This window comes from Brachyistius frenatus, unplaced genomic scaffold, assembly GCF_029030835.1.
Source record: "Brachyistius frenatus isolate BFR_SWC_R1_liver_20210118 unplaced genomic scaffold, ASM2903083v1 Contig_35, whole genome shotgun sequence".
In the NCBI taxonomy this organism is placed as follows: Eukaryota; Metazoa; Chordata; class Actinopteri; family Embiotocidae; genus Brachyistius; species Brachyistius frenatus.
In genome coordinates this window covers 2209069-2228913 of record NW_027210634.1, presented here as the reverse complement: position 1 = coordinate 2228913, position 19845 = coordinate 2209069, and the positions used below count along the sequence as shown (strand labels likewise).

Below are 19845 nucleotides of genomic sequence, written 5' to 3'. Positions count from 1 at the left end.
TTTGAGGATGTCTCTTTCCGTTTTTAACGAGGAGCTCCTTTTAATGTGCGGACAATGTCCTTTATTTATTTATTTTTTTAAACTTGATATGGATTCAAAACTTATTACACCTTTATGAACCGTATTCAGTGTTTTGCTCTGGTCAGACAGCCCTAGGGAGGGTGGGGTTGGGATGGTGGGGGGTGGGAGGGGGTTAGCAGCTGTTCACACGAGGCCTAAATGTAGATAAGTAGAAAGACAAAAATATCATACTTGGCAACTTTTTTTTTTTTTTTTTTTGCATACAAAAGTATGTGAAGCGCTAGAACTAGCAGTTAATTTAAAAAGGTGAAATTAAAAGTGTTTTTCGTCAATGGGGTGATAATTAGGTACGAGTGAGTGAGCTTTAAGGCACCACTGTAAAACCGTACTTTGCGAAACGCGTCTCGGGGATGGGCATTTAAAAAAACAACAACAACACACAATGCATGAAATGCCGATCTAAAATTAGGTCATTCAAAACCGCACGGACGGATCCCTCTTCAAAAAAAAAAAAAAAAACAACTGTTGAAGAATAAAAGAGTGAAGAGTTAACATTTCCAGTGCTGAGGCCGAATATGAACATCAGGGACGACAGGCGCGACGCGGTTTGAAGAAAAGCGGTCGACCGTCTGGGAAACCAAATTTTGTATTTTTTATTTTACCTGCCCGGTTGGACATAACCTGCAGACATCGATCTCTGAACAGACAAAGCAGGTTTGTCTAAATGAGGATTCACAGAAGAGCGCCTCACATTTCCCAGCGGACGCACCCGAGTTAGAGCTGCGAAAACCTGGAGAGGTTTCAGTCAGGGACGAAAGAAAAAAAAAAAAGAAAAAAACATCGACACGCCAGAAAAGTGGAGACTTTTTTTTCCCCCCTCATCATAATCAGTCCCTGACGTGACGCTTAACGTGACAAATGTTGCGGGGCAGTAGATTATATCAAGAGATCGTCTTTAGATCCTCTCTGAAGGAAGATGTATCACTCTGTAAGGATGCTTCGCCCGTTTGATTGCAGTTGATATCTGTAGTTTGTAGCTATGATAATCACAGTTTAAGTGGAGGTGATTAAGCATATTAGTCAAATATTATATATATATTTTTTTAGATGAATTAAGTTATATGCATTTAAAAAAAAAAAGGGCCCCGGCAAAGCAGAAACTTGCCAATTAAAAGCTGACCGGCCAGTGACACGGGGATCAGACGCGTCGCTTAAATCTGTCGATTTTTAAAAAAAACTTTTTTTTTTTAAGCGAACGTATCCAACAATTCGGTGAAATATTTGTTTCCGTCTTCCCATATCTAGTTGCTCACCGGTCGGGAGTTACCGTCGTTAAAAATGAGGCCCTGCTGACGTCACGGCGTACCGGCAAACCGGGTCATTTGCATTTAACCGACAGCTTTTCTCACTGTTTAATGTGGACGGGTGTCTGTTGAAGTTCGACAGGAGCAAAATGCAAATGACGGAAAGCGACGCACGAGCTCCAGACGACAGACGGCACGAACAGCTGGAGACGACAGAGGACCGGCAAACGGCGATGACAAAAGACAACCAGCCCCGGTTTAAACAAGTAGGTGCTGTGAGGACAGCGGGGGGAAAAAGGCAAACGCCACAGAAAAGCACAGACTTGGGCCGTAAAAATGTGTAACGGGGAGGGAATTTGTGCCAAACAAAATTAAATAAATGAAAAAATGCTACGAAAATCACAAGGACACAAACACATTCATCAGATTAGCTATTGATTCGTTTGTGGGACGCAAGATGAGCAGACAAATTATCATGACACTTGCAGAGTGTAAAAAAAAAAAAAAAAAAAAAAAAAAAGCTTTCTGGACAGCCAACTCTACTCCCTCTGTAGGCCGGATCAAATATAGATAAATTCATTTCTAAAACTTTAAATCAAATTTTTCCCACAATTACCATCAGATTTGTACGTATTCTGTAGAAAATTGTAATCCTCTCGAGACAACTATTTACTTAAAATACATGAATATAGCCCTTTATGGACTACTTGACCAACTCTATAATTCAGCCAGCTGACTAACAGATGCACCCCCCACCCCTTTTTTTTTTTGTTCTTTAATGTTATTTCGTTTAATTATTTTAGGTTTTTTTGAATTTTGTCTTGTGTTATATCTTGTAATTTATGTCTTTAGTGGCAGCAAGCGCCAACCAGCAGAGACGTCGCCCGTTGGTTTGTGAACGTCCGACACGGAAACCACGATAACGCGGCTTTTTGAGACCTATTTTTGAATTGACAACGGGATTATTTTCAAACGGGCTGCTGGAAAACGAATAAGAAGGAGCGACTTTAGCTCACAACACCGAGATAAGTCGTGGAGAAATTTTACTGACTTCGAATCTAATGAGAGAAGTTGAATGGGAGTCTACGGACGCTTTTTTTTTTGGAGCTGACCCTCTAGTGGCAATCGGTGGTATCGCAGCTTAAGCCACTTCTGCATCGGCCTCAATTTTTCAGACCCGGAAGCCACGTCCACTTTTATATACAGTCTGTGAGTGGCACGACACACAGATGAATGTGTTGTTTGTCCCAGCCACTTGAGAAGTGTGTTTGTAAAAATGGATTTAAAAAAAAAAAAAAAATAAATTTGTGTGCAAAGATTCGATAAGAAATTACATTAAAATATCAAATGCAAAACATTCAGAAATGTCTGAGAAACTTCAAACGTGCTCATAATCTCAAAAGAAACACTTCGTTGTTTTGTTTTTTTATCCACATGGGCTCCCAGTGATGACAGATGTTGTCTTTTGAGACGGTTTTTCTTCCTCAAGGAGAAACTTACCTTTTAAACCTGACCCCTTCAATAAGTACAACACTGCTGCAGCTGATAGAAACTCGCCGTCTAACACAAGGACACTTCAGCACAGGAGCTGTTTTGTTTCGTCCGTCAGACGGGAAAAGCTTTGTCCTTTTTCACTCGTCCCTCTCAGACGAGAGCTTTCCTCGGGTGCTTCGGCGAAAGCACTTATTTTCCCGTCGTCAAATTAGCACAAACAACAACAACATGTCGGCGCTCTCGTGACAACCTAATTTGTACCTAGTTATGTTAATACAAACAGGGTTCGTGGGTGAGCTCTGGTAGGACAAAAAAAAAAAAAAAAAAATTTTTTTTTTTAAATTCGTGACAGCAAATGGGCTTTCTGATACCGCAGCATCGCGTCGTGGTCGGCCGGGGCTGCGTCTCACCAGCTGGCTCGCACCGCTTCAACACAAACGGCTCTTCGGAGGCGCACAATGTCGCCCGCACTCGTTTGGGTAGACGCCTCTCGTTACGAGGCGGCGTTAGATGGATGTCAAAAGTACAGTGAAAAGCTCTCGATGCGAGGAGGTAGGAGCCACCGACAGGCTGCTCCTAATTAAGATGAAGAAGGCAGGTGGCTGCTGTCGTTAAAATCTGCACGCAGCCCAACAAATTTTATGTAACGAGGGAACGCGGCAGATATATATATATATATGTATATATACATACATACACGCCGAACCCTCATTAGAGTAGAAACACAACGACAAACACTAAAACAGGAGGTTGGAGTCGCTTGTTCCACTGAAAATGCAAAATGCCCCTCAGATACTCTGCTGTAGATATACGGAGACGTTTAGTTAAAGGGACGTTCAAAAAAACACCGAGCATACGCACATATTCCTCTGAAAAATATTGAACATTGTGTCGATCGGGTGAAAACACGCACACACACAATATCGGGCACGTTTTGAAAAAAAAAAAAAAAAAATTGCGTCTGTCGAGAAGGAGAAACCGCACGAACTTGGAGGAAGGGGTTTCATAGGTGCAGACCGAAAGAGCTGGAAACGGACAAATGCAAAGGTATCCGTGGTAACAGCTGGACGCAAACACAAAGAGGATATGTTGTATCACAGGACACAATAAATACAATTTACCAAGTTGTTTGAACCAAACGAGTTTCCTTTGGAACATTTCGACTTTATTCATGAAATCGAACTAACTTTAACTCTAAATTGTGACTTTAGTCACAAAATTTTGAATTTATTCTCGAAACATTTCCTTTTTTTTTTTTTTAAGCAAAATTTAAAAAAAAAAAAAATCTCTTTTTTGTGGCCCTAAACAAACGCCAACGTACGCTGACGTGCAACCAAATTAAAACATCAACGTATTCTGTTGTCAGTATTAAGATTATTATTTACAACAGTGCATCACATCACTCAACTAATTGTCTCATTCATTTATATTCAGCAGAACTAAAATAAAAGTAAGCAGCAGAGAAAGACACGTGAGGCTCGAGTAGCCATCAACACCATTAATAATATATACTATGATAATACGATTATAAAACTAATGTAAACTTCACTTTATATCAACAGTCTAGAAACAAACGCATCACACTGACAGGCAGTCATACTAAACTGAGCTGAACAACACACTTTGGCCGAGCCGTTCATTTAGAGAGCTCATTAATGGGTCTTGATAGTCGGAAACGATAATCCTCCTGCGAATTGTCGGGGAGTCGCGTTTGGTTTCAAAAAGCCAAAAAGTAAATTGCGCACACTGTCATATTCATCAGGAATCAACACGCACACTGAAGCTTCCTCCTGTTGTTCTCCGCGATCGAGGATCGAGTTGAAAACTCACCAAAGCATCACTGAACGCCACCGCGAAGGTTTCTCAGCAGGACACGCGTGCACGCACAATTCTTCTAATCCAACTTTCTGCAAGAACGCAACTTTTTAGGAAACAAATCCTCTCATAGATTTAAGAATAAACACTAAAGTCTTAAAAATACAAATAAATGATAATAAAGCCACTATTGGCTATTCAGCTACTGGACTGTGATCGACTTTTGGTACTAGGCACTTTTCTGGATTGAATTTGAATTTTACCGCTGCAGGTAGTATATCCACTCGTCACTGCACTTTTAAACAGCGTCGTTTCTATGGCAACACCACACTAAACTGCCTTTACGTCACCCAGCGAGCTGAGACCGTCCATCGGCTACCCAGCACCTCCTCTGTTGACCACACGGGGCAGCAGCGGCTCAGGCCGCGGAGCAGGTTGCCCACTAATCATAAAAGGTTGGGGCTTCGATCCCCAGTTCTTCTCGCCCACACGTCGAAGCGTCCTTGAGCAAGACCTTTTACTTTTAGCTCAACTTCCTTTGAAGCTCGATGGGATGACACCAAAAATAGCAGCGGGTACTAGCCACAACTTTTGTCCAAAGTTTCGTTGGTCGGAAAAAAAGGCTTTATGAGACTTTGATTTGTGTTTGTTGAGAAAATGAGCTGAAGCAGCACTTTTAATTGAACTATTTTGAGGATGGGACTGAGATCGAGTCAGATGTTGTTCCTCTGGCCGACTCTACATCTAAAAGTGTTATTTCACAGTAGTGAAGCGAAGACAAATGTAACGCTCGCATCTTTCCACGTGTCCGTGCCCCCTCTCTCTCAACCCCCCCCCACCACCACCACCATCACCACTCGCCAACAGCCCAGACGCCCTCCATACTGTAAGCAGTCCGGTCCTCACCACCCACTCTACATAAACAAGGTCTGACTTGAATGATGTCATCCCCTTCCTGGTCGGGGGAATGAATGTGGAAACTGTGGAGCTGAACCGGCTGAATTCATTTGCCTGACAAACTAACTTCCGTGTTGTTCCTTTTGCATGAGAAAGTTCGAGTGAACCACGTTGTGTCCGTTGTGTTTGGTTTAGCCGGCACAACGATAGGGAACATAAAGGAGGCTTGTGTGGGAGAAGAAGGCGGGTGAGTGAGCGAGCGAGGAGGAGGAGGAGGTGGTGTTCAACAAAAGGAATGAAAGAGATTAGGGCAACTGTGCACAAAATTACAATTTGGGAAACTTTCAATAAATCCAATTACAAAAGGTGTTTTTTTTTTATTATTTGGGGGAGGGGGAGGTGGGGTTTTTTTTTTGGGGGGGGGGGTTCTCCAGAGAAACTCATTAAGACCATCAAGAAAATATTCAAAGAGCATAAATTAAACGTCAGCATTTCCTGCTGTCTCATTTTCACAGAGATTCATAATCACAGAGGAACACATTGACACCAAATTGGTGAACATGAAAGTCAAATGTTGTGGCTTTATTCTAAAGAGTTGCTCGACAGCTAAATAAATAAAACATTACAGGAGGGGAAAATCTGTTTTCAAAACATGCTGAATGTACGTTTTTTTTGTTGTTGTTGTTGTTTTTTTAATGGTGAAATTAACAGTGTAAAAGCTGTTTTATTGGTTTAATTCATCAGCCGGAGTGCATCCTAATTACGATGGATCGCAAGGAGTTTGTGATTCCAAACACTCGCAGCAGTTCGAGCTGAATTTAAAAGAGGCTCCCCCCCCCCCTTTTTTTTTTTTAAAACATGTTTATCAATTACTCCGTACGTGGCCCCGATCAGAGTAAGCAAAAAAAAAAAAAAAAAAAAAAAGATAAATCAAGTCCAATTCATGCTTCATTACGGCAGCTGCCGCAGAGTTTGAAGAAATCACCACTGAAGTAAAACAACGAATGGATGAAACACGCTGCTGGATGAAATACAAGCAAATCTATTTTTACACTTTCATTTACATGTGGCGTTACGGCAGCAACATTTCTGACAAAGTACATCGTTTATCAGGGGTGTCGTCCTGACCTCGGCTCACGTCTCAAAATCCCGATTTCTGACAGAAAGGACTAAAAGCCTCGCCGGGCTCTCGATTATCATAAAAAGTCAATAAAGAGCACGAGGAAAGCCTCTTTCTTAAAACACGCGACGAAGACGTCACGTTTTCCTCCCGCCGGCGGCGAAAAACGCAAATGAAATGTGGAAAGAACCGATTTGCCCGTTTGGAAAACTGTTTTGGACGCAAACCCGTGTGAGCTATTATTTAACGAGAGGGAACAAAGTAATGAGGAGCCACAAAAAGTGTTGCTGTGGAAAAAAAAAAAAAAAAAAAAATAAAAAGAACAAACGACAACAACAAAACAACAACTCTCCTTCTCGGGACGCTGCCGACAGATTCTCTCGCATGCAGGACACACAGTGTGTTAACACGGGGGAGGGGAGGGGGTCTCAAAGTCTTAACTGTGCTCAGGTAATAAAATAAAAAGAGCACACACACACACACACACACACACCGCAGAAGCAGCTCCACGCACACGTACTCGGCTGCGTTTCCTCTCCTACCTGTAGCCCTCGTCTCCGCAGGATACTGGACTCGTCCATCGTCCGGAGACCCCGACCGATCACGCCAGCCTCACCGGTGCACAGCCATGCTGCACTGCCTCGCTCCAGCCTCCCGCTAACCCTTCCCTTTTCCCCTTTTTCCCTCTCCTCCTCTCCCTCCCTCCCTCCCTCCCTCCGGCTAAATCTGATCTTAGCAGCTGCTAAACACTTCCATCGGAACTTATCTGATTGGAGGGGGGCCGGTCAGCTGACGCCTCTCCCTCTTGTTTCCTCTCCTCTGTAACTTCAGGAGGAGAGAGAGAGAGAAAGAGAGAGAGAGACGACGGAGCAGAGAGAGGGAGAGAGAGAGACAGAGATATAGGCAGGTCTAATTCAGCGTAGCAACGGGTGGAGGGGTGAACGGGAGGTGCGGAGCAGGGGGACGAGAGGGGAGCACTCCCCCGCCCCGAGACTCATTCCTCACCCGCGCTCCGAGATGACCATGAAAATGAGAGGATATCCTTCCCCAGGCATTGTTTCTGCTCCGACCTCCGCGGCATCCCGTCTGCGGCAGGAGGAAGCTCGCCCATGACGACTACCGAACACACACACACACACACACACACACACACACCTGAGTGGGTTTAGGTGAGTGACAGAAACGTGATGGCTGGGCTGGGATTATAAAAGTAAAAAAATTAAAATTTAAAAAAAAAAAGCGAAACGGAGAATTGCATGTGGAAAAAAAATTTAACAGCCGGGCTCGGTGTGTAAAGCATTCCTCCGGAAGAGCTCTCAAACCTGCTGGGAAAACACCACGGGACAAAAAACAAAACAAAACAAAAAAACCACTTCCTTCTTTCCCCGAAACGAACCCCGCGACCGAATCGCTATGCCGGTGACACAACCTGTTACATCTACATCTGCATATGTCCGTCCGGCTGTCACAGTACCTGCGCCGCGACACAGCTCCACAGTAAAAAAAACAAAAACAAACAAAACAAAAAAATAACATGAGTTTGGGAGGCAGCGAGATCTTCACACTTACTAAACTCCCATGTCCCCACACCATCCCGGTTTATTTGTAAAAAAACAATAAGTTGTTTCCGTGCTGCCAGTCATTTTGCATTCTTTAACCCCCCCACCCACCCACCTCTCTCTCTCTCTCTCTCCCCTCCCCCCCCCCTCCTCTTCTTCTCTCACTCATTTCCATTCACTCTGGTAGCGCTCTGTGAATATTAAGTGGACACCCCCCCCCCCCACCCACCCACCCGCCCCTTTCCATTCTCCTCATCTCCAGCCATGCTCAAATGATTTCTCTCGGAGAGTGCCGGCCCCCCCGAATGACAGCCGATGCGACGGCTCGGGGATCGTCGGGACAGGTGAGCACTTGCGACAACTTTTTTTTTTTTTTCTCTCTCTCTCTCATTTTGAAACCCCCGAGCGCCGCCGTGCTGATAAGACAGCCGAGAGGAGAGAAAAGCTCAGGTCGGTGTGCTCGGGTAATCAGCCCGTTTTTTTGTTTTTTTTTATCTATTTATTTTTTTCTAAATAAACCCCCTTAAAACCTGAGAGGACGAGGATTACGGCAGTCAACTTTTTTTTCAACTCGAACAATGCCCCTCCAGATTACCTGCGGGAATAAAAAAAAAAAAGAATCCTGTTATGTTCGACTGACTGGTCTCGAGTCGCTGCTCCGTCCGCGGCTGCTCAGAGGAGCAATTAAGAAAAAACTCCGACGTCGGGCGAAGGTGAAGATGAAGAGCCGCAGGAACACGAATGAGGGGAGTGGGGGGGGGGGGGGGGCGCGTTTGTTTTACTCAACACACAGAGTCCCCGTTTCTCCGTTGTACACGGTGGCTGTAACACGCACCAAAGTCACTGCACTCGTGTTAACACAATTAGTCGATAAATCGATTAGCCGCCAGGGAACTTATTTGGAAAGTCCGTTGATAATCAATGAATTTAAGGCATTCTATAAAAAAAATAAAAAATAAAAATACTGGAGCCCGAGCGGTGTATATGTTGGCCAATATGTGCCAATACAAAAACTCTTTTTAAACCACACATATTGCAGACATAGACGCCGGAGGTTCATTAGAAATTCTCCATTTTTTGTTTTGTAGTGATTTATAATTATTACATTCCCGATGAAGATTACGGTTTCCGTGCACCGACGTCAGCGTGGACAATAAACTGTAAAATATCCAGCCTCCATGACAAGAGAATGTTTGTTTTGAGGGATCGTTGCAAAAAAAACAAAAAAAAAAAACAACGTGTTTATATAAACTGCATATAAAAGTACATGTAAGCATATCGAGCCCCGGTAAAGGGCGTAATACACCTTCCCGTCCACTAGAGGGCACCGCATCTTTGACATGCCTGGCATCGTCTAGATAGGTGATAAGAACAGGTAAATAAACAGAAGCAGGTCACTTGATTGAGGTCATGTGCCAAAAACCCGTTGATGAAGGGAATGAGGCGCAAAGTTTCTAAATGTTTTTGTTTTCCTAAAGATGCGACACATCGACACGACTTGCAAAGCAAAGACGCCACATTGATACGCTTCCCTCTAGTGGACGTGCGGTTGTATTACACGATTTGCCGAGATAACGGGTTTTGTATATCGGTAGAAGTACTGATATTGGAATTATTTTACTTAACCGTCCAATATTGGTATTGGTCCCAAAAATCCAACACTTAATGGTTCAAGCTTCTCAATTTAATAATAATAATTTTTTTTTTTTAATTAATAATTTATGGACATTTCAAAGATAAAATATTCAGGGCTGCAACTAATGATTATTTCTACTATCAATTAAATCGGCTGATTATTTTCTCGATTCATAAATGAATCACTTTGTCTATAAAATGTAAATCAATAGTGAAAGAAGCCTGAAATGATCTCCCACAGCCCAAGGTGATATATTCAGATTGGTTTTTTTTTAATTTATTCGAGTCCAAGTCCAGGAACACAAAGACGTTCGGTTTCCCATCTGATCTAACAAAGAGAAGCATCAAAATCCTCCATTTTGAGAAGCTAGCACGAGAAAAATGTATACAAATACTAAAATGATCCATTAATTACTAATATAGTAGCCGTTTCGTTTCTGTCAATCAACTAAACCTTTGGCTCATCACTTCAGCACTAGAGAAGCTATTTGATATGAATGATCGCAATTATTTAGTTATTTGTCCTGTTATTTTGAACATGAATAGATCAAAAATAATCGAGAACAAAAAAAAAAATCAGACAAAGCGAAGCTGTTTCGAGGTGGGTTTCGGAGGGGGGGGGGGTCAGCCACGAAAGGCAGGGAGTTTGAGCGGACGGCCTCAGAGCAGGGCCGGAGAAGAGCCTCTGGGAAAAGTCCAGGACTCATTTCCTCCTGGCAGGTGGACAGCAGAGGTTGTTATCACCTTTGGAGAAAGAGGGAAAAAAAAAAAAAAAAAAGGGAGCGCCGGCACTGAAAGCATGCAGAGATCGCTGATTGAGTGACCCGCAAGCCTCGGCTCCGGCCCGAGCTTATCAGACCCGAGAGGTGACCTGCAGATGTGAGGCGGTCAGAGGAGGCACGCGGCCTGTGAAGAGAGCAGCGACGACAAGAAAGAGTCTATTCCCTCAATACAAAGCGATGCAAAAAAAATAAATAAATAAACATCAGTCCAAAAGCCAAAGAAGAGAGAATATCCAGCCATATGATAAAGCCCCGTGGAGCCAAACCCCCTCCCCCCTCCGTGCACGAAGCCGGTCTTAAACCTTGACAACAAGTGCAAAGATGGTAACCAAGAAACAACCGACGGCAGCGACGCATCACTCTGTACAAACCCTCTCCGGCTTTTCAATTTGAAATAAACTGGAGATGCCGTGTAAACATATGCATTTCGTGAGATGAAAACGGATGTCGGGTCGAGTCCACTCGGGTGGGGACGGGGTGGGGGGGGGGATCCAATAGGCTTTCTTCTCCGTTCGTTTTTGTCTCGTTTCAAAAGAAACGCAAAGTCGTGTGACACCGTCGCATTTGAACTTCACAACGGAGGGGGAAAAAAAAGAAGAAAAAAAAAATCGCATCTGAAGCCAGAACGGGTGACGGGCGGCCGAACGTCTCAAAGCGCGGCGACTTCATCTAGAGTGACAGTTTCATTTATATCGCGTAAACATGTTTACAGTGACTCACGGCAGGTGATAACAAAAACAGTGGTGAGCTGGTGTTATTTTTCTCCCCTCACGGTTGAAGAATACAAATTTCAATGCGTTCGGCTGCTACCTGAACCCGGTCTCTCTTTGTTTTTGTTGTTTTTTTTTTTTTTATTTCAACAGGACTTGCGGGTAAAATAAAGGTGAAACACAATGAAATAGAAATGTACAATCTCTTCTATAATAATCAGTCCCTCCACAAAATCGCAATTATTGCAAATTTGAGCAAGCTCAGCGATATTTGTGGGGGTTTTATTCTAAAAAATTTTTTAAAAAAATAAAAAAATGTCGTCGACGCTTTCCGAACAAAACTCGCTTCATAAAAGAAAAATATCTGGTAATGTACAGTCGGCTTTACAAGCTCTGTTCGCTCTCCTCTCACCATCAAAACAAGCCAGTAGTGCCCGAAGGGAAAACCGGAACAAAAGGAAGTGACGGCGTTTATGGAAAATGTGGTCTTATTAGTTTTGTACACAGTTTTAGTCATAAGAGACTGCACTTCGTTTTTGTGCATACAGTAGGCCTATGTATTGAACCGATATTATTTAAAAAAAATAATATTTAAAGCATTTGTTTTTTTTTTACAAGGAAAGAAAACAAAATACTATTTAATATTCGCTATTCGGCTCTTAATTCAAAGAGAACAGCTTTTAGGTGCATTACCGCCACATTCTGGCGATTGTGGTGCATTACTACCAGGTGCATTAAAAAAAAAAAACAAGGGAATTAGGACAAGATGATACGCTCATTTCCTTTTGAAAACCATGAAAAAAATAAATTTGGAATTATTACCTACCAAGTGGTGAGGTGAAGAACTACAGAATGAATTATGTTACCGTCAGCTCAGGAAAAAAAAGACATATACGTGAAATACATGCTTCTGCTGATTAAGCAATTACAAACAACGGTAAACAACAGTATACAGTTTACACACAATAATGTGCTGAATATGCAAATGGGTCATATCTTTTTTTTTTAAAGAAAACCACACAACTGGAGCTCCAATCCTATAGTAGCCATGAAGAGACCAGAGAACAAAGACGGGTGCAGCAGGTAAACAGATCAATAAGGTGCATCAGGGTAACTTATTTTTTCACTTCCTCCTTTATGTGTACAGGCGGTCTGATAATAAAGCTTAATAATAGCATTTTTTTATTATTATTATTAGACGTGGCCTTTTAAAAAAAAAATAAGACGGGTTGTTCGGTATTGACAGAAAAATAATCTGCACTTCCTTCCTTTCGCGACAACAAACTCCTCCAACAACAACAACTACGATATCAGCGAAGGACATCACTGACTGACAATTACGGCGGAAAATGAGAGTCCACAAAAGGCCCAACATCAGGATTATGACAGTCTTATCTCCATATCACAACAGAAGTGAAGTATTGATTTTCTGCCAAGGAGCATCACAGTCAAGAGGGATGTGCCACGGCTCGCCAAAGAGCCATGCACACCCAGGGGCATGATGGGAGAGCGTGGAGGATGAAGAGGGGGGAGGGGAGGGAGGTGGTGAAAGGGAGGGGGGGGGGAGTGGCATGGCCAACAGAAGCGAAGGTTAAAACCTGTGCAACCGAGGCGCAAACAAGCAGAAGGAGATAGGAGCGGTAGAAAAATAAATAAAAATACAGAACCACTCCTGTCTGTCTGTCTGTCTGTCTTTAGAGTAAATATCAGAGTATTTAAGAAAAGATAGATCAAAGGGGTGTCTCAGAAATATATTGGATAAATAACAAAACAATAACAGACCTGACAAACTGAAAAAAGAGGTTAGAAATGCTGATATCAACGAGGGTTTATTTTTGCCATGCAAAAAATTCAAATGAACAAAGTAATTGTCTTTTTCATTTTCATTTTACTTTGACTTCAACTTTGTTGCTGCAAATCCAACAAATCGGGACTCTCCCTTTTTTATTTTTATTTTTTATTTTTTTACCTTGGCTTAAAACCAAAATGTGCTGTCGGTGTTTTGGCTTCGCAACTAAATCCACGATGTCAACGTCAACAGATGCTCGTCAAAATGCGGTTGGTGGAATATTTGAAGTCGAGTGCCTCAAGATGAACACCGGGTGGCGCCATTTCGCCACTCGCGTGTCGTTAAACGGCGGACGAAGAAGAGGACGCAACGACGATGAAACAGTGACGGAAATATAACACGAAAGGAAAATGTTTTTGGACGATTATACAAAATGTTGGCAGTCAGCTCAAATGAACTGTGACAGGCCAAACGTCAACATGCTCACGAGGCCGCTTTAACATTCAGCGGGTATCGCACATCGTGTTACAATCTTAGTTTAGGACGTCGGCGTGGTTGTATTTGCCGGTTGAAATAAAAGCGGACACCCTCACGCACGCTTGTTACGCGTTAAGTTTAAGAAAAGCATACGCTCCAATTTTATATGGGTTCCTCTGGGGTTTGAATGTCCAGTTGAATATGTACCAAATTTAATAGTAATTCAAGCAGCATTTGCTGCATTAAAACCGCAAATATCAAGCTGTTGGATGGGAAATTCAAGCCAACTACTCGAAAATCGCTCTGAATTGATTGACTATTTATCGAGTATTTGATATTTCGTTAAAAAAAAAAATCGTGGTTGAGTGGTCAGAAACAAGTTACAAAAAAGTGGACAGATTTTGTTGCTGTTGCTGTTTTGTCATTGAACTTCAAAAACAGCTGACGAAATGAAAAAAATGTTTGACTATCAACATCTTTAAAAAGAAACATTTTCTACAGTGATTTTCTTTTTAACTACAGAACCGTTTTGGTTTCTTCAGTCAAACTGTGAAGCAATATGAAAGGAATTCTCTACAGTAAAGAGCAAAATCTCAAATTAAACATGACATTTTCTTGCAGGCCACAGCGATCCATCTTTTTTAAAATATTGTCACTTTTTTGAAAAAGAAAAAAAGAAGCCTGAGCCTGAACCGACTCCGTGTCGAGAGTTTCCCCGATTTTAAACCGATACCAGCGGTAAACAAATCCAACCGTCAATTACAGCGAATCTCTCCAGACACGAGTGCGTGACTGCCAAATGTGACCGCGGTTAGAAGTGACAACAATGACATGCCGTAACACAATCCGCTCGCTGGCAGACCTCCATTCATTCACTGTCGGCGAGGCCAGCGACCGGCGCGCTCTCCCAGTCATATAAACCGTCATTATGACAAATGCCTCGCCGCCTGAGGGAGTGACAGGCGTCGCCTTCGCTCCTTTTAAGTGCCCCCCCCCCTACATCCCCCCGTTTACGAGTTTTCGTCTCGACACCGCGTCGTGGGACAAAATTAACCCCCCAAAACATTTTTTTGTTGTTGTTGTTGTTTTTTTTACTGTAAAATTTGAACAAATTAAAACTAAAAAGGAAAGGATAATAAATCTGAGGTTGTCCCCCGTGCTTCTCTCCCAAGGTCAACCGGTCCACCGTCTCTTCCCGAGCTCATTGTGGAGGCAGGATAATACAGTGGCTGCAGATGAACACCACCCCCTCCCCTCCTCCCCACCACCTCACCGATCCCCTCCCCTCCCCTCCCCCCCTGGAGGTGTCAGCGCAGCCGACTCCGAAAGATACCATTAAGATGTAGCCAACACATCAGACGTTCGGCCCGAGTCCACAGGAAGGAGACGGTATCCGAGCGGCGGGTCAACAGCGTTTAATTTTTCGTGTTGGCCGAGTCGCCGGCCAACACGCGGACAGCGGGGACAGAATAGGCAGATGATAACGTTAGACAGATGATATCGGGACACGTGTGGTATACATATGACATACAAAAAAAAAAAAAGACTGTGAGGGTGTAAACAGGTACACCTTTAGAAAACTAAAATTCTTCTCCGGGTTAGAAAAAGGTTTTCTGGTTTCACGCAGTATTCAAAAACACTAAATTTAAACTTGTTTTTTGTTTTTTAAGGTTTGAAAGGATTCATTCGATTTCTATTTAATTCCATGATCGTGGTCAAAATTCAGACACAAAGTGACAGAATCGGCTTCAATTCTATTTTGGCGAGAGACGGCAGCGACACGATCGCGATCATAAAAGATTCACAGTGTTTTCTCTCGGTGTAATGTCCCTTTGAAACCCGCGACGGAGTTATAAGAGGACAAAAGGCGAAGCGGTCACACTTCGTAGCAGGTTCGCGCGAAATATTTTGGAAGTGCTCACCGGTTTCAAAAACGTTCCTCTGCTCCCACGCCGACGGACGGACTGCTTGCGAGCGGCTGAGTTTCTGCGCTTTATTGGCAAACAGAGGCCGCGGTGGAAAACGGTTTGCGGTGGACGTTCGCCGTTCGGACACAAAGGGTCGGCGAACGAACAACGTGCGGCTGGAGACCGTTTAACCTCTCTGCTGCTAAATTATCCTCATCTCGTGAGCGCCAGCGTTTCCTTCAGAGAATCACAACGTGTTCGCACTGGTTTTTTTTTTTTTTGGGCAAAGTCGGCGACGTTAAAAGACTCCCCGAGGTCATCAAAGATGCAAGAACTGAAATTGAGTCGACAAAACCTGAGCTGGGGGACGTGTCCGCTGGAGGACAATTATGTCTCAGGAAGTCGTGTGTTCCTTCACACCGCAGAGGGACGTGGGGGGGGGGAGACTAAAAACCACGGGGGTTAATTAGTGGCTTTTACAAGCACAGGGGTCCATGCACTTAAATTCAAAGCACTAAAAATGCACCAGCGCCCCCAAGTGGAGGGAATGAGCGCAGATACTTGACTTGTACTCAGTCAATTTTACACATTAGAGCAGGAGAATATTTACAACTGCAATGCTTTGTGGGTATTTTTTTTTTTTTTTTTTTAACATTTTGCATGTCGAGAACGGTCGACAGAAGGACACACTGTACTAGCAGCGCTGCGTTATTAGTGTAAACGGGGTCAGCGTGATGTCAGCGGCCATCTGAGAAACACTCTGACCTCCTCCGGTTCAGGTTACAGCAGGTTGTTGTTTTTTTGTTGTTGTTGTTGTTGTTGTTTTTCTCAGATCGCGGAGGGTGTCGGTGTCAGATGGCCAAAACACACACCCCCTCAACAGCGAGGTCTGAAAAGCACCCACTCGACAAACATTTTTTTTTTTTTTTTATTTTATTGCATTAACCTTTTTCTCCGAGTGAGTCATCGCTCGACGGCATCGGATTGACCCCGTCCGCTTTTGATCGCGTCTCTCCCTCCGGAGACGATGGGGTCACGACGGAGGGCCGGCGGGTCTGTCGCTGTAATCTAAAAGAGGGGGACACCGCCGACGGTCGGTTCCATCCTCGCGACTTCAGAACTCTTCAAAATGGGTTTTGTATTTGGAATTTTTCAGGCATTTTGTTTTGTTCTAACCAAATCGGCCTTTCTCAGTACAGTCAATTATCCCTGACGAGTATTGTGTTTTTCCCGGCCCGTCGCGTTTTGTGTCCGTTATAAATAAACACACGTACGGGAGCACTTGTTTTGCCGCCCAGCAGCGGTGACACATAACAGCCATTAACAAACAAACACACACACACACACACACACACACACACACACACACACACACACACACACACACACACACACACACACACACACACACACACACACACACACGGGGTCTTATTCATCAAGCCGGAGGGCAGTCACGACGCACAAAACTAAAACTAAAAACACGTTATTGGCTCACTGTTCACGGGCATCGCGCAACGGGGGTGTTCTCTGCTCCGTACGAGGCGTAATCACCTGAAAATGTCTGAACATAATCACCTTTTCCAAGTGGTTTTATTTACACGTCTGCGGAATTCTGCTTTATGTGGAATATTTCTTAAAAAGCGTTATTAAGACCGTAAACCGACAAAATAAGCACCTGCCTGGAAGCGCTACGAATTGTCTGGACGCTGAACAAAACTCAAAAACCGAAGTGTGGGATTACAAACAAACAAACAAACAAACTGATGTGTTTATATACATACAAATGTGTCCTCTGTTGTGATTTTCGGTCGGTTACGTTTGTAGGTTTTGTACGCGGGCGCAACAGTGATCGTGCACAAACTGATAACTGTAATGAGCAAAACATAAACAGCGGGAGTATAATTCTCAAAATATATCAGTAGGAGACCCTTAAAAAAAAAAAAAAAACTTCCAAATATGACAGCGCTACGCTTTAATTAAAGTGTTTGTTTTACTTGCGTCCCTTTTTAGACGTCTGAGGTCAAATGACACAAAATTTCTCGCCCGAGGCCGACAACACAAACAATCTTAGAGCTTCTCGAAACACGCAGTCACAGTCGGTAGTTGAGATTAAACAGGTTAATTCACCATGTAGCTGTCAAAATCCATTCCTTTCTGTTTTTTTTCTGAAAAAGCGAGTAATTATTTTGCCGACTCTTTGTTACTTGCAGCCTCCAGAAAACGACTGTTGTTTTCAGAAGCTGCTTATTTCACAAAAAAGGGTTGCAAAAATAACATCTTACATCGGTTTGACTGCCGATGGAGTCTTCCTGCTTTCGGATATTGTAGTTTTTATAAGACAAATTATGTTTTAGGAAAATTCCCCCTTTCATGAAACATAACCGGTTCTGTGAAATTCAGCTTTTGTTTAACTCTGTTCACGGGTTGAGGTGAGAACTCGGTCTGAATCCATCAGGGTGTAGTGAGGTAAAAAAAAAAAAAAAAAAAAGAGTTTGGAATTACTCACCAGGCTCGAGGTGAGGGACGGGTCCGACTTCCCGAGGTTAAGGGAGCGCATGCGGACCAGGTTGGAGACCTCAGAGGTCGGCTGCCATGCTGCCTGCATCTGCTGGGGGTTGGTGGGCAGCAGGAGGTACTTCCCTGCAGAACAACAGGAAGAGATCGGTTCAAATGAAACACTGACAAAAAAAAAACAACCGCTGATCAGTCTCACTAGCGGTTTTTAATATTTATTAGAGTTATGGTAAAAAAATACATTGGTTGGTTTGTGATGCTTTATATAAGTGTTCCTGATTCCCTCTGAAACTTTTCAGATGACTTCATTAAAAAAAAGAAAATTCACTGTAAAATACAAAAGATAAAAACATAAAAACAAACTGGTGAAGCATAATATTTTTTCCATATCTTTCCTCTCATTAATCACGTCACAATTCTTCAGATTCATCTTGAGGCCCTCGGAGGGTCCCCGACCCCAAAGTTGGGAACCACAGGACTGAAATCCTGAATAGTGGAAACCAGCTCCAACTAAACCAGCTGATTCAGCAGCTTTCACAATAATATGTCAGTCTGTGAGGCCATTTTTCCACATAATAAATACTTCTGATGCTTGGAGTATCAACTGAGTACTGCTAAATCCTTCAAACTTTTGCTTCTTTTACCCCTCTTCTGGCTTCGATTAAAAACTCTAAAAACTCATCTCTGTTCACCAAAATTTCATATGTTGATATCACCCCCCCCCCCTCAAAAAAAAAAAATCCCTTCGTGCCTTAAAGTGTCTTCTTCAGGTTAAAAACTAGATTTATGTCGATAGATGTAGTCAAGTTTTTTGTTTTTTTTACCGGTACTTTTACACAAGTAAAGGACGTTTTAATAAAACTTTGCCGTACAACTGTAAATCCAAACTACAGTGTGTCATCAGAAACACGATCACCAGCGCAGGTCCAATGACAAACCAGCAAGAGAAGAAAATCCGGGCTGTCCGCTCTCGTTAGTCGCGTTAAGCTGCAGCTTCTGACCCTGCATCAGCCAGGCAGGGTGTCAAAGGGTTAAAACAGGGTTAAAATAAGAGGGGGGGTGGGGGGGGAGAAAGCCCATTAAGAGATCACTGACAATCCTGACATTACATAACCACAGCGACAACACGCTGCCTTACAGGTGAGTGGATGCGCATGCGGACAGGAGGTCTACATATGTAAGAATATTATTTAGAGAACAGATAAACAAGCTGTACTTTTCATCTACCACATCTGACAGCTAGGTGGCACTGAGCGTCTCTTCTACCAATTTTTTTTTTTTTCCAATCTGGAAATTTATCATAAAACCTCAGCACAACGAAAGGGCAAAACGAAAGATTAGATCCGAAACCAACCTCGGCATCTAAATTAGCAGATTTGTTGGCTCCCCGTAAACTGAAAAATCACTTATTGATGTGGTGTCATCTTGTGTAAATTTCTGTTTCCTGAGCGAAGTAAGCACTTCGGGAGAAATAAGAGGACGAACAATTCAGTCAGAGAGAAGGAAGGAAAGATAAGAAAGCTGCGCTCCAAACAGAGAGATGATATCTAAAGTTCATTTGGCCTGAAGCAGGTAAATCTCTTCTTTTTTTTTTTATCAGATGAGCCAAGCTTTGATAAACTGGAAGGTTGTATACTGTATATCCGACGTTCAGATTTACAGATAATGTTGCTGCTTCAGAGGCATTTAAATCTAATATAAGTACCTTTTTTTTTTTTTTTCCGAAAGAATGACAGTGATGTAAAATACAAAGTATGCAGGATTTAAAAAGGACCCTAACAATGTTTTTTTTTTTTTTTTTTTTTTTAACCATGATGT

At 42.9% G+C, this 19845-nt stretch overlaps 1 protein-coding gene across 1 annotated transcript in view; it reads right to left on the bottom strand.

The window, feature by feature from the left end:
* The window catches only part of mast4 (microtubule associated serine/threonine kinase family member 4), a 94609-nt gene that overhangs the window by 55512 nt on the left and 19252 nt on the right, over positions 1-19845 (bottom strand). The window contains 1 exon segment of the mRNA XM_069700900.1: positions 18020-18153. Coding sequence (XP_069557001.1) covers positions 18020-18153 — 134 coding nt within the window.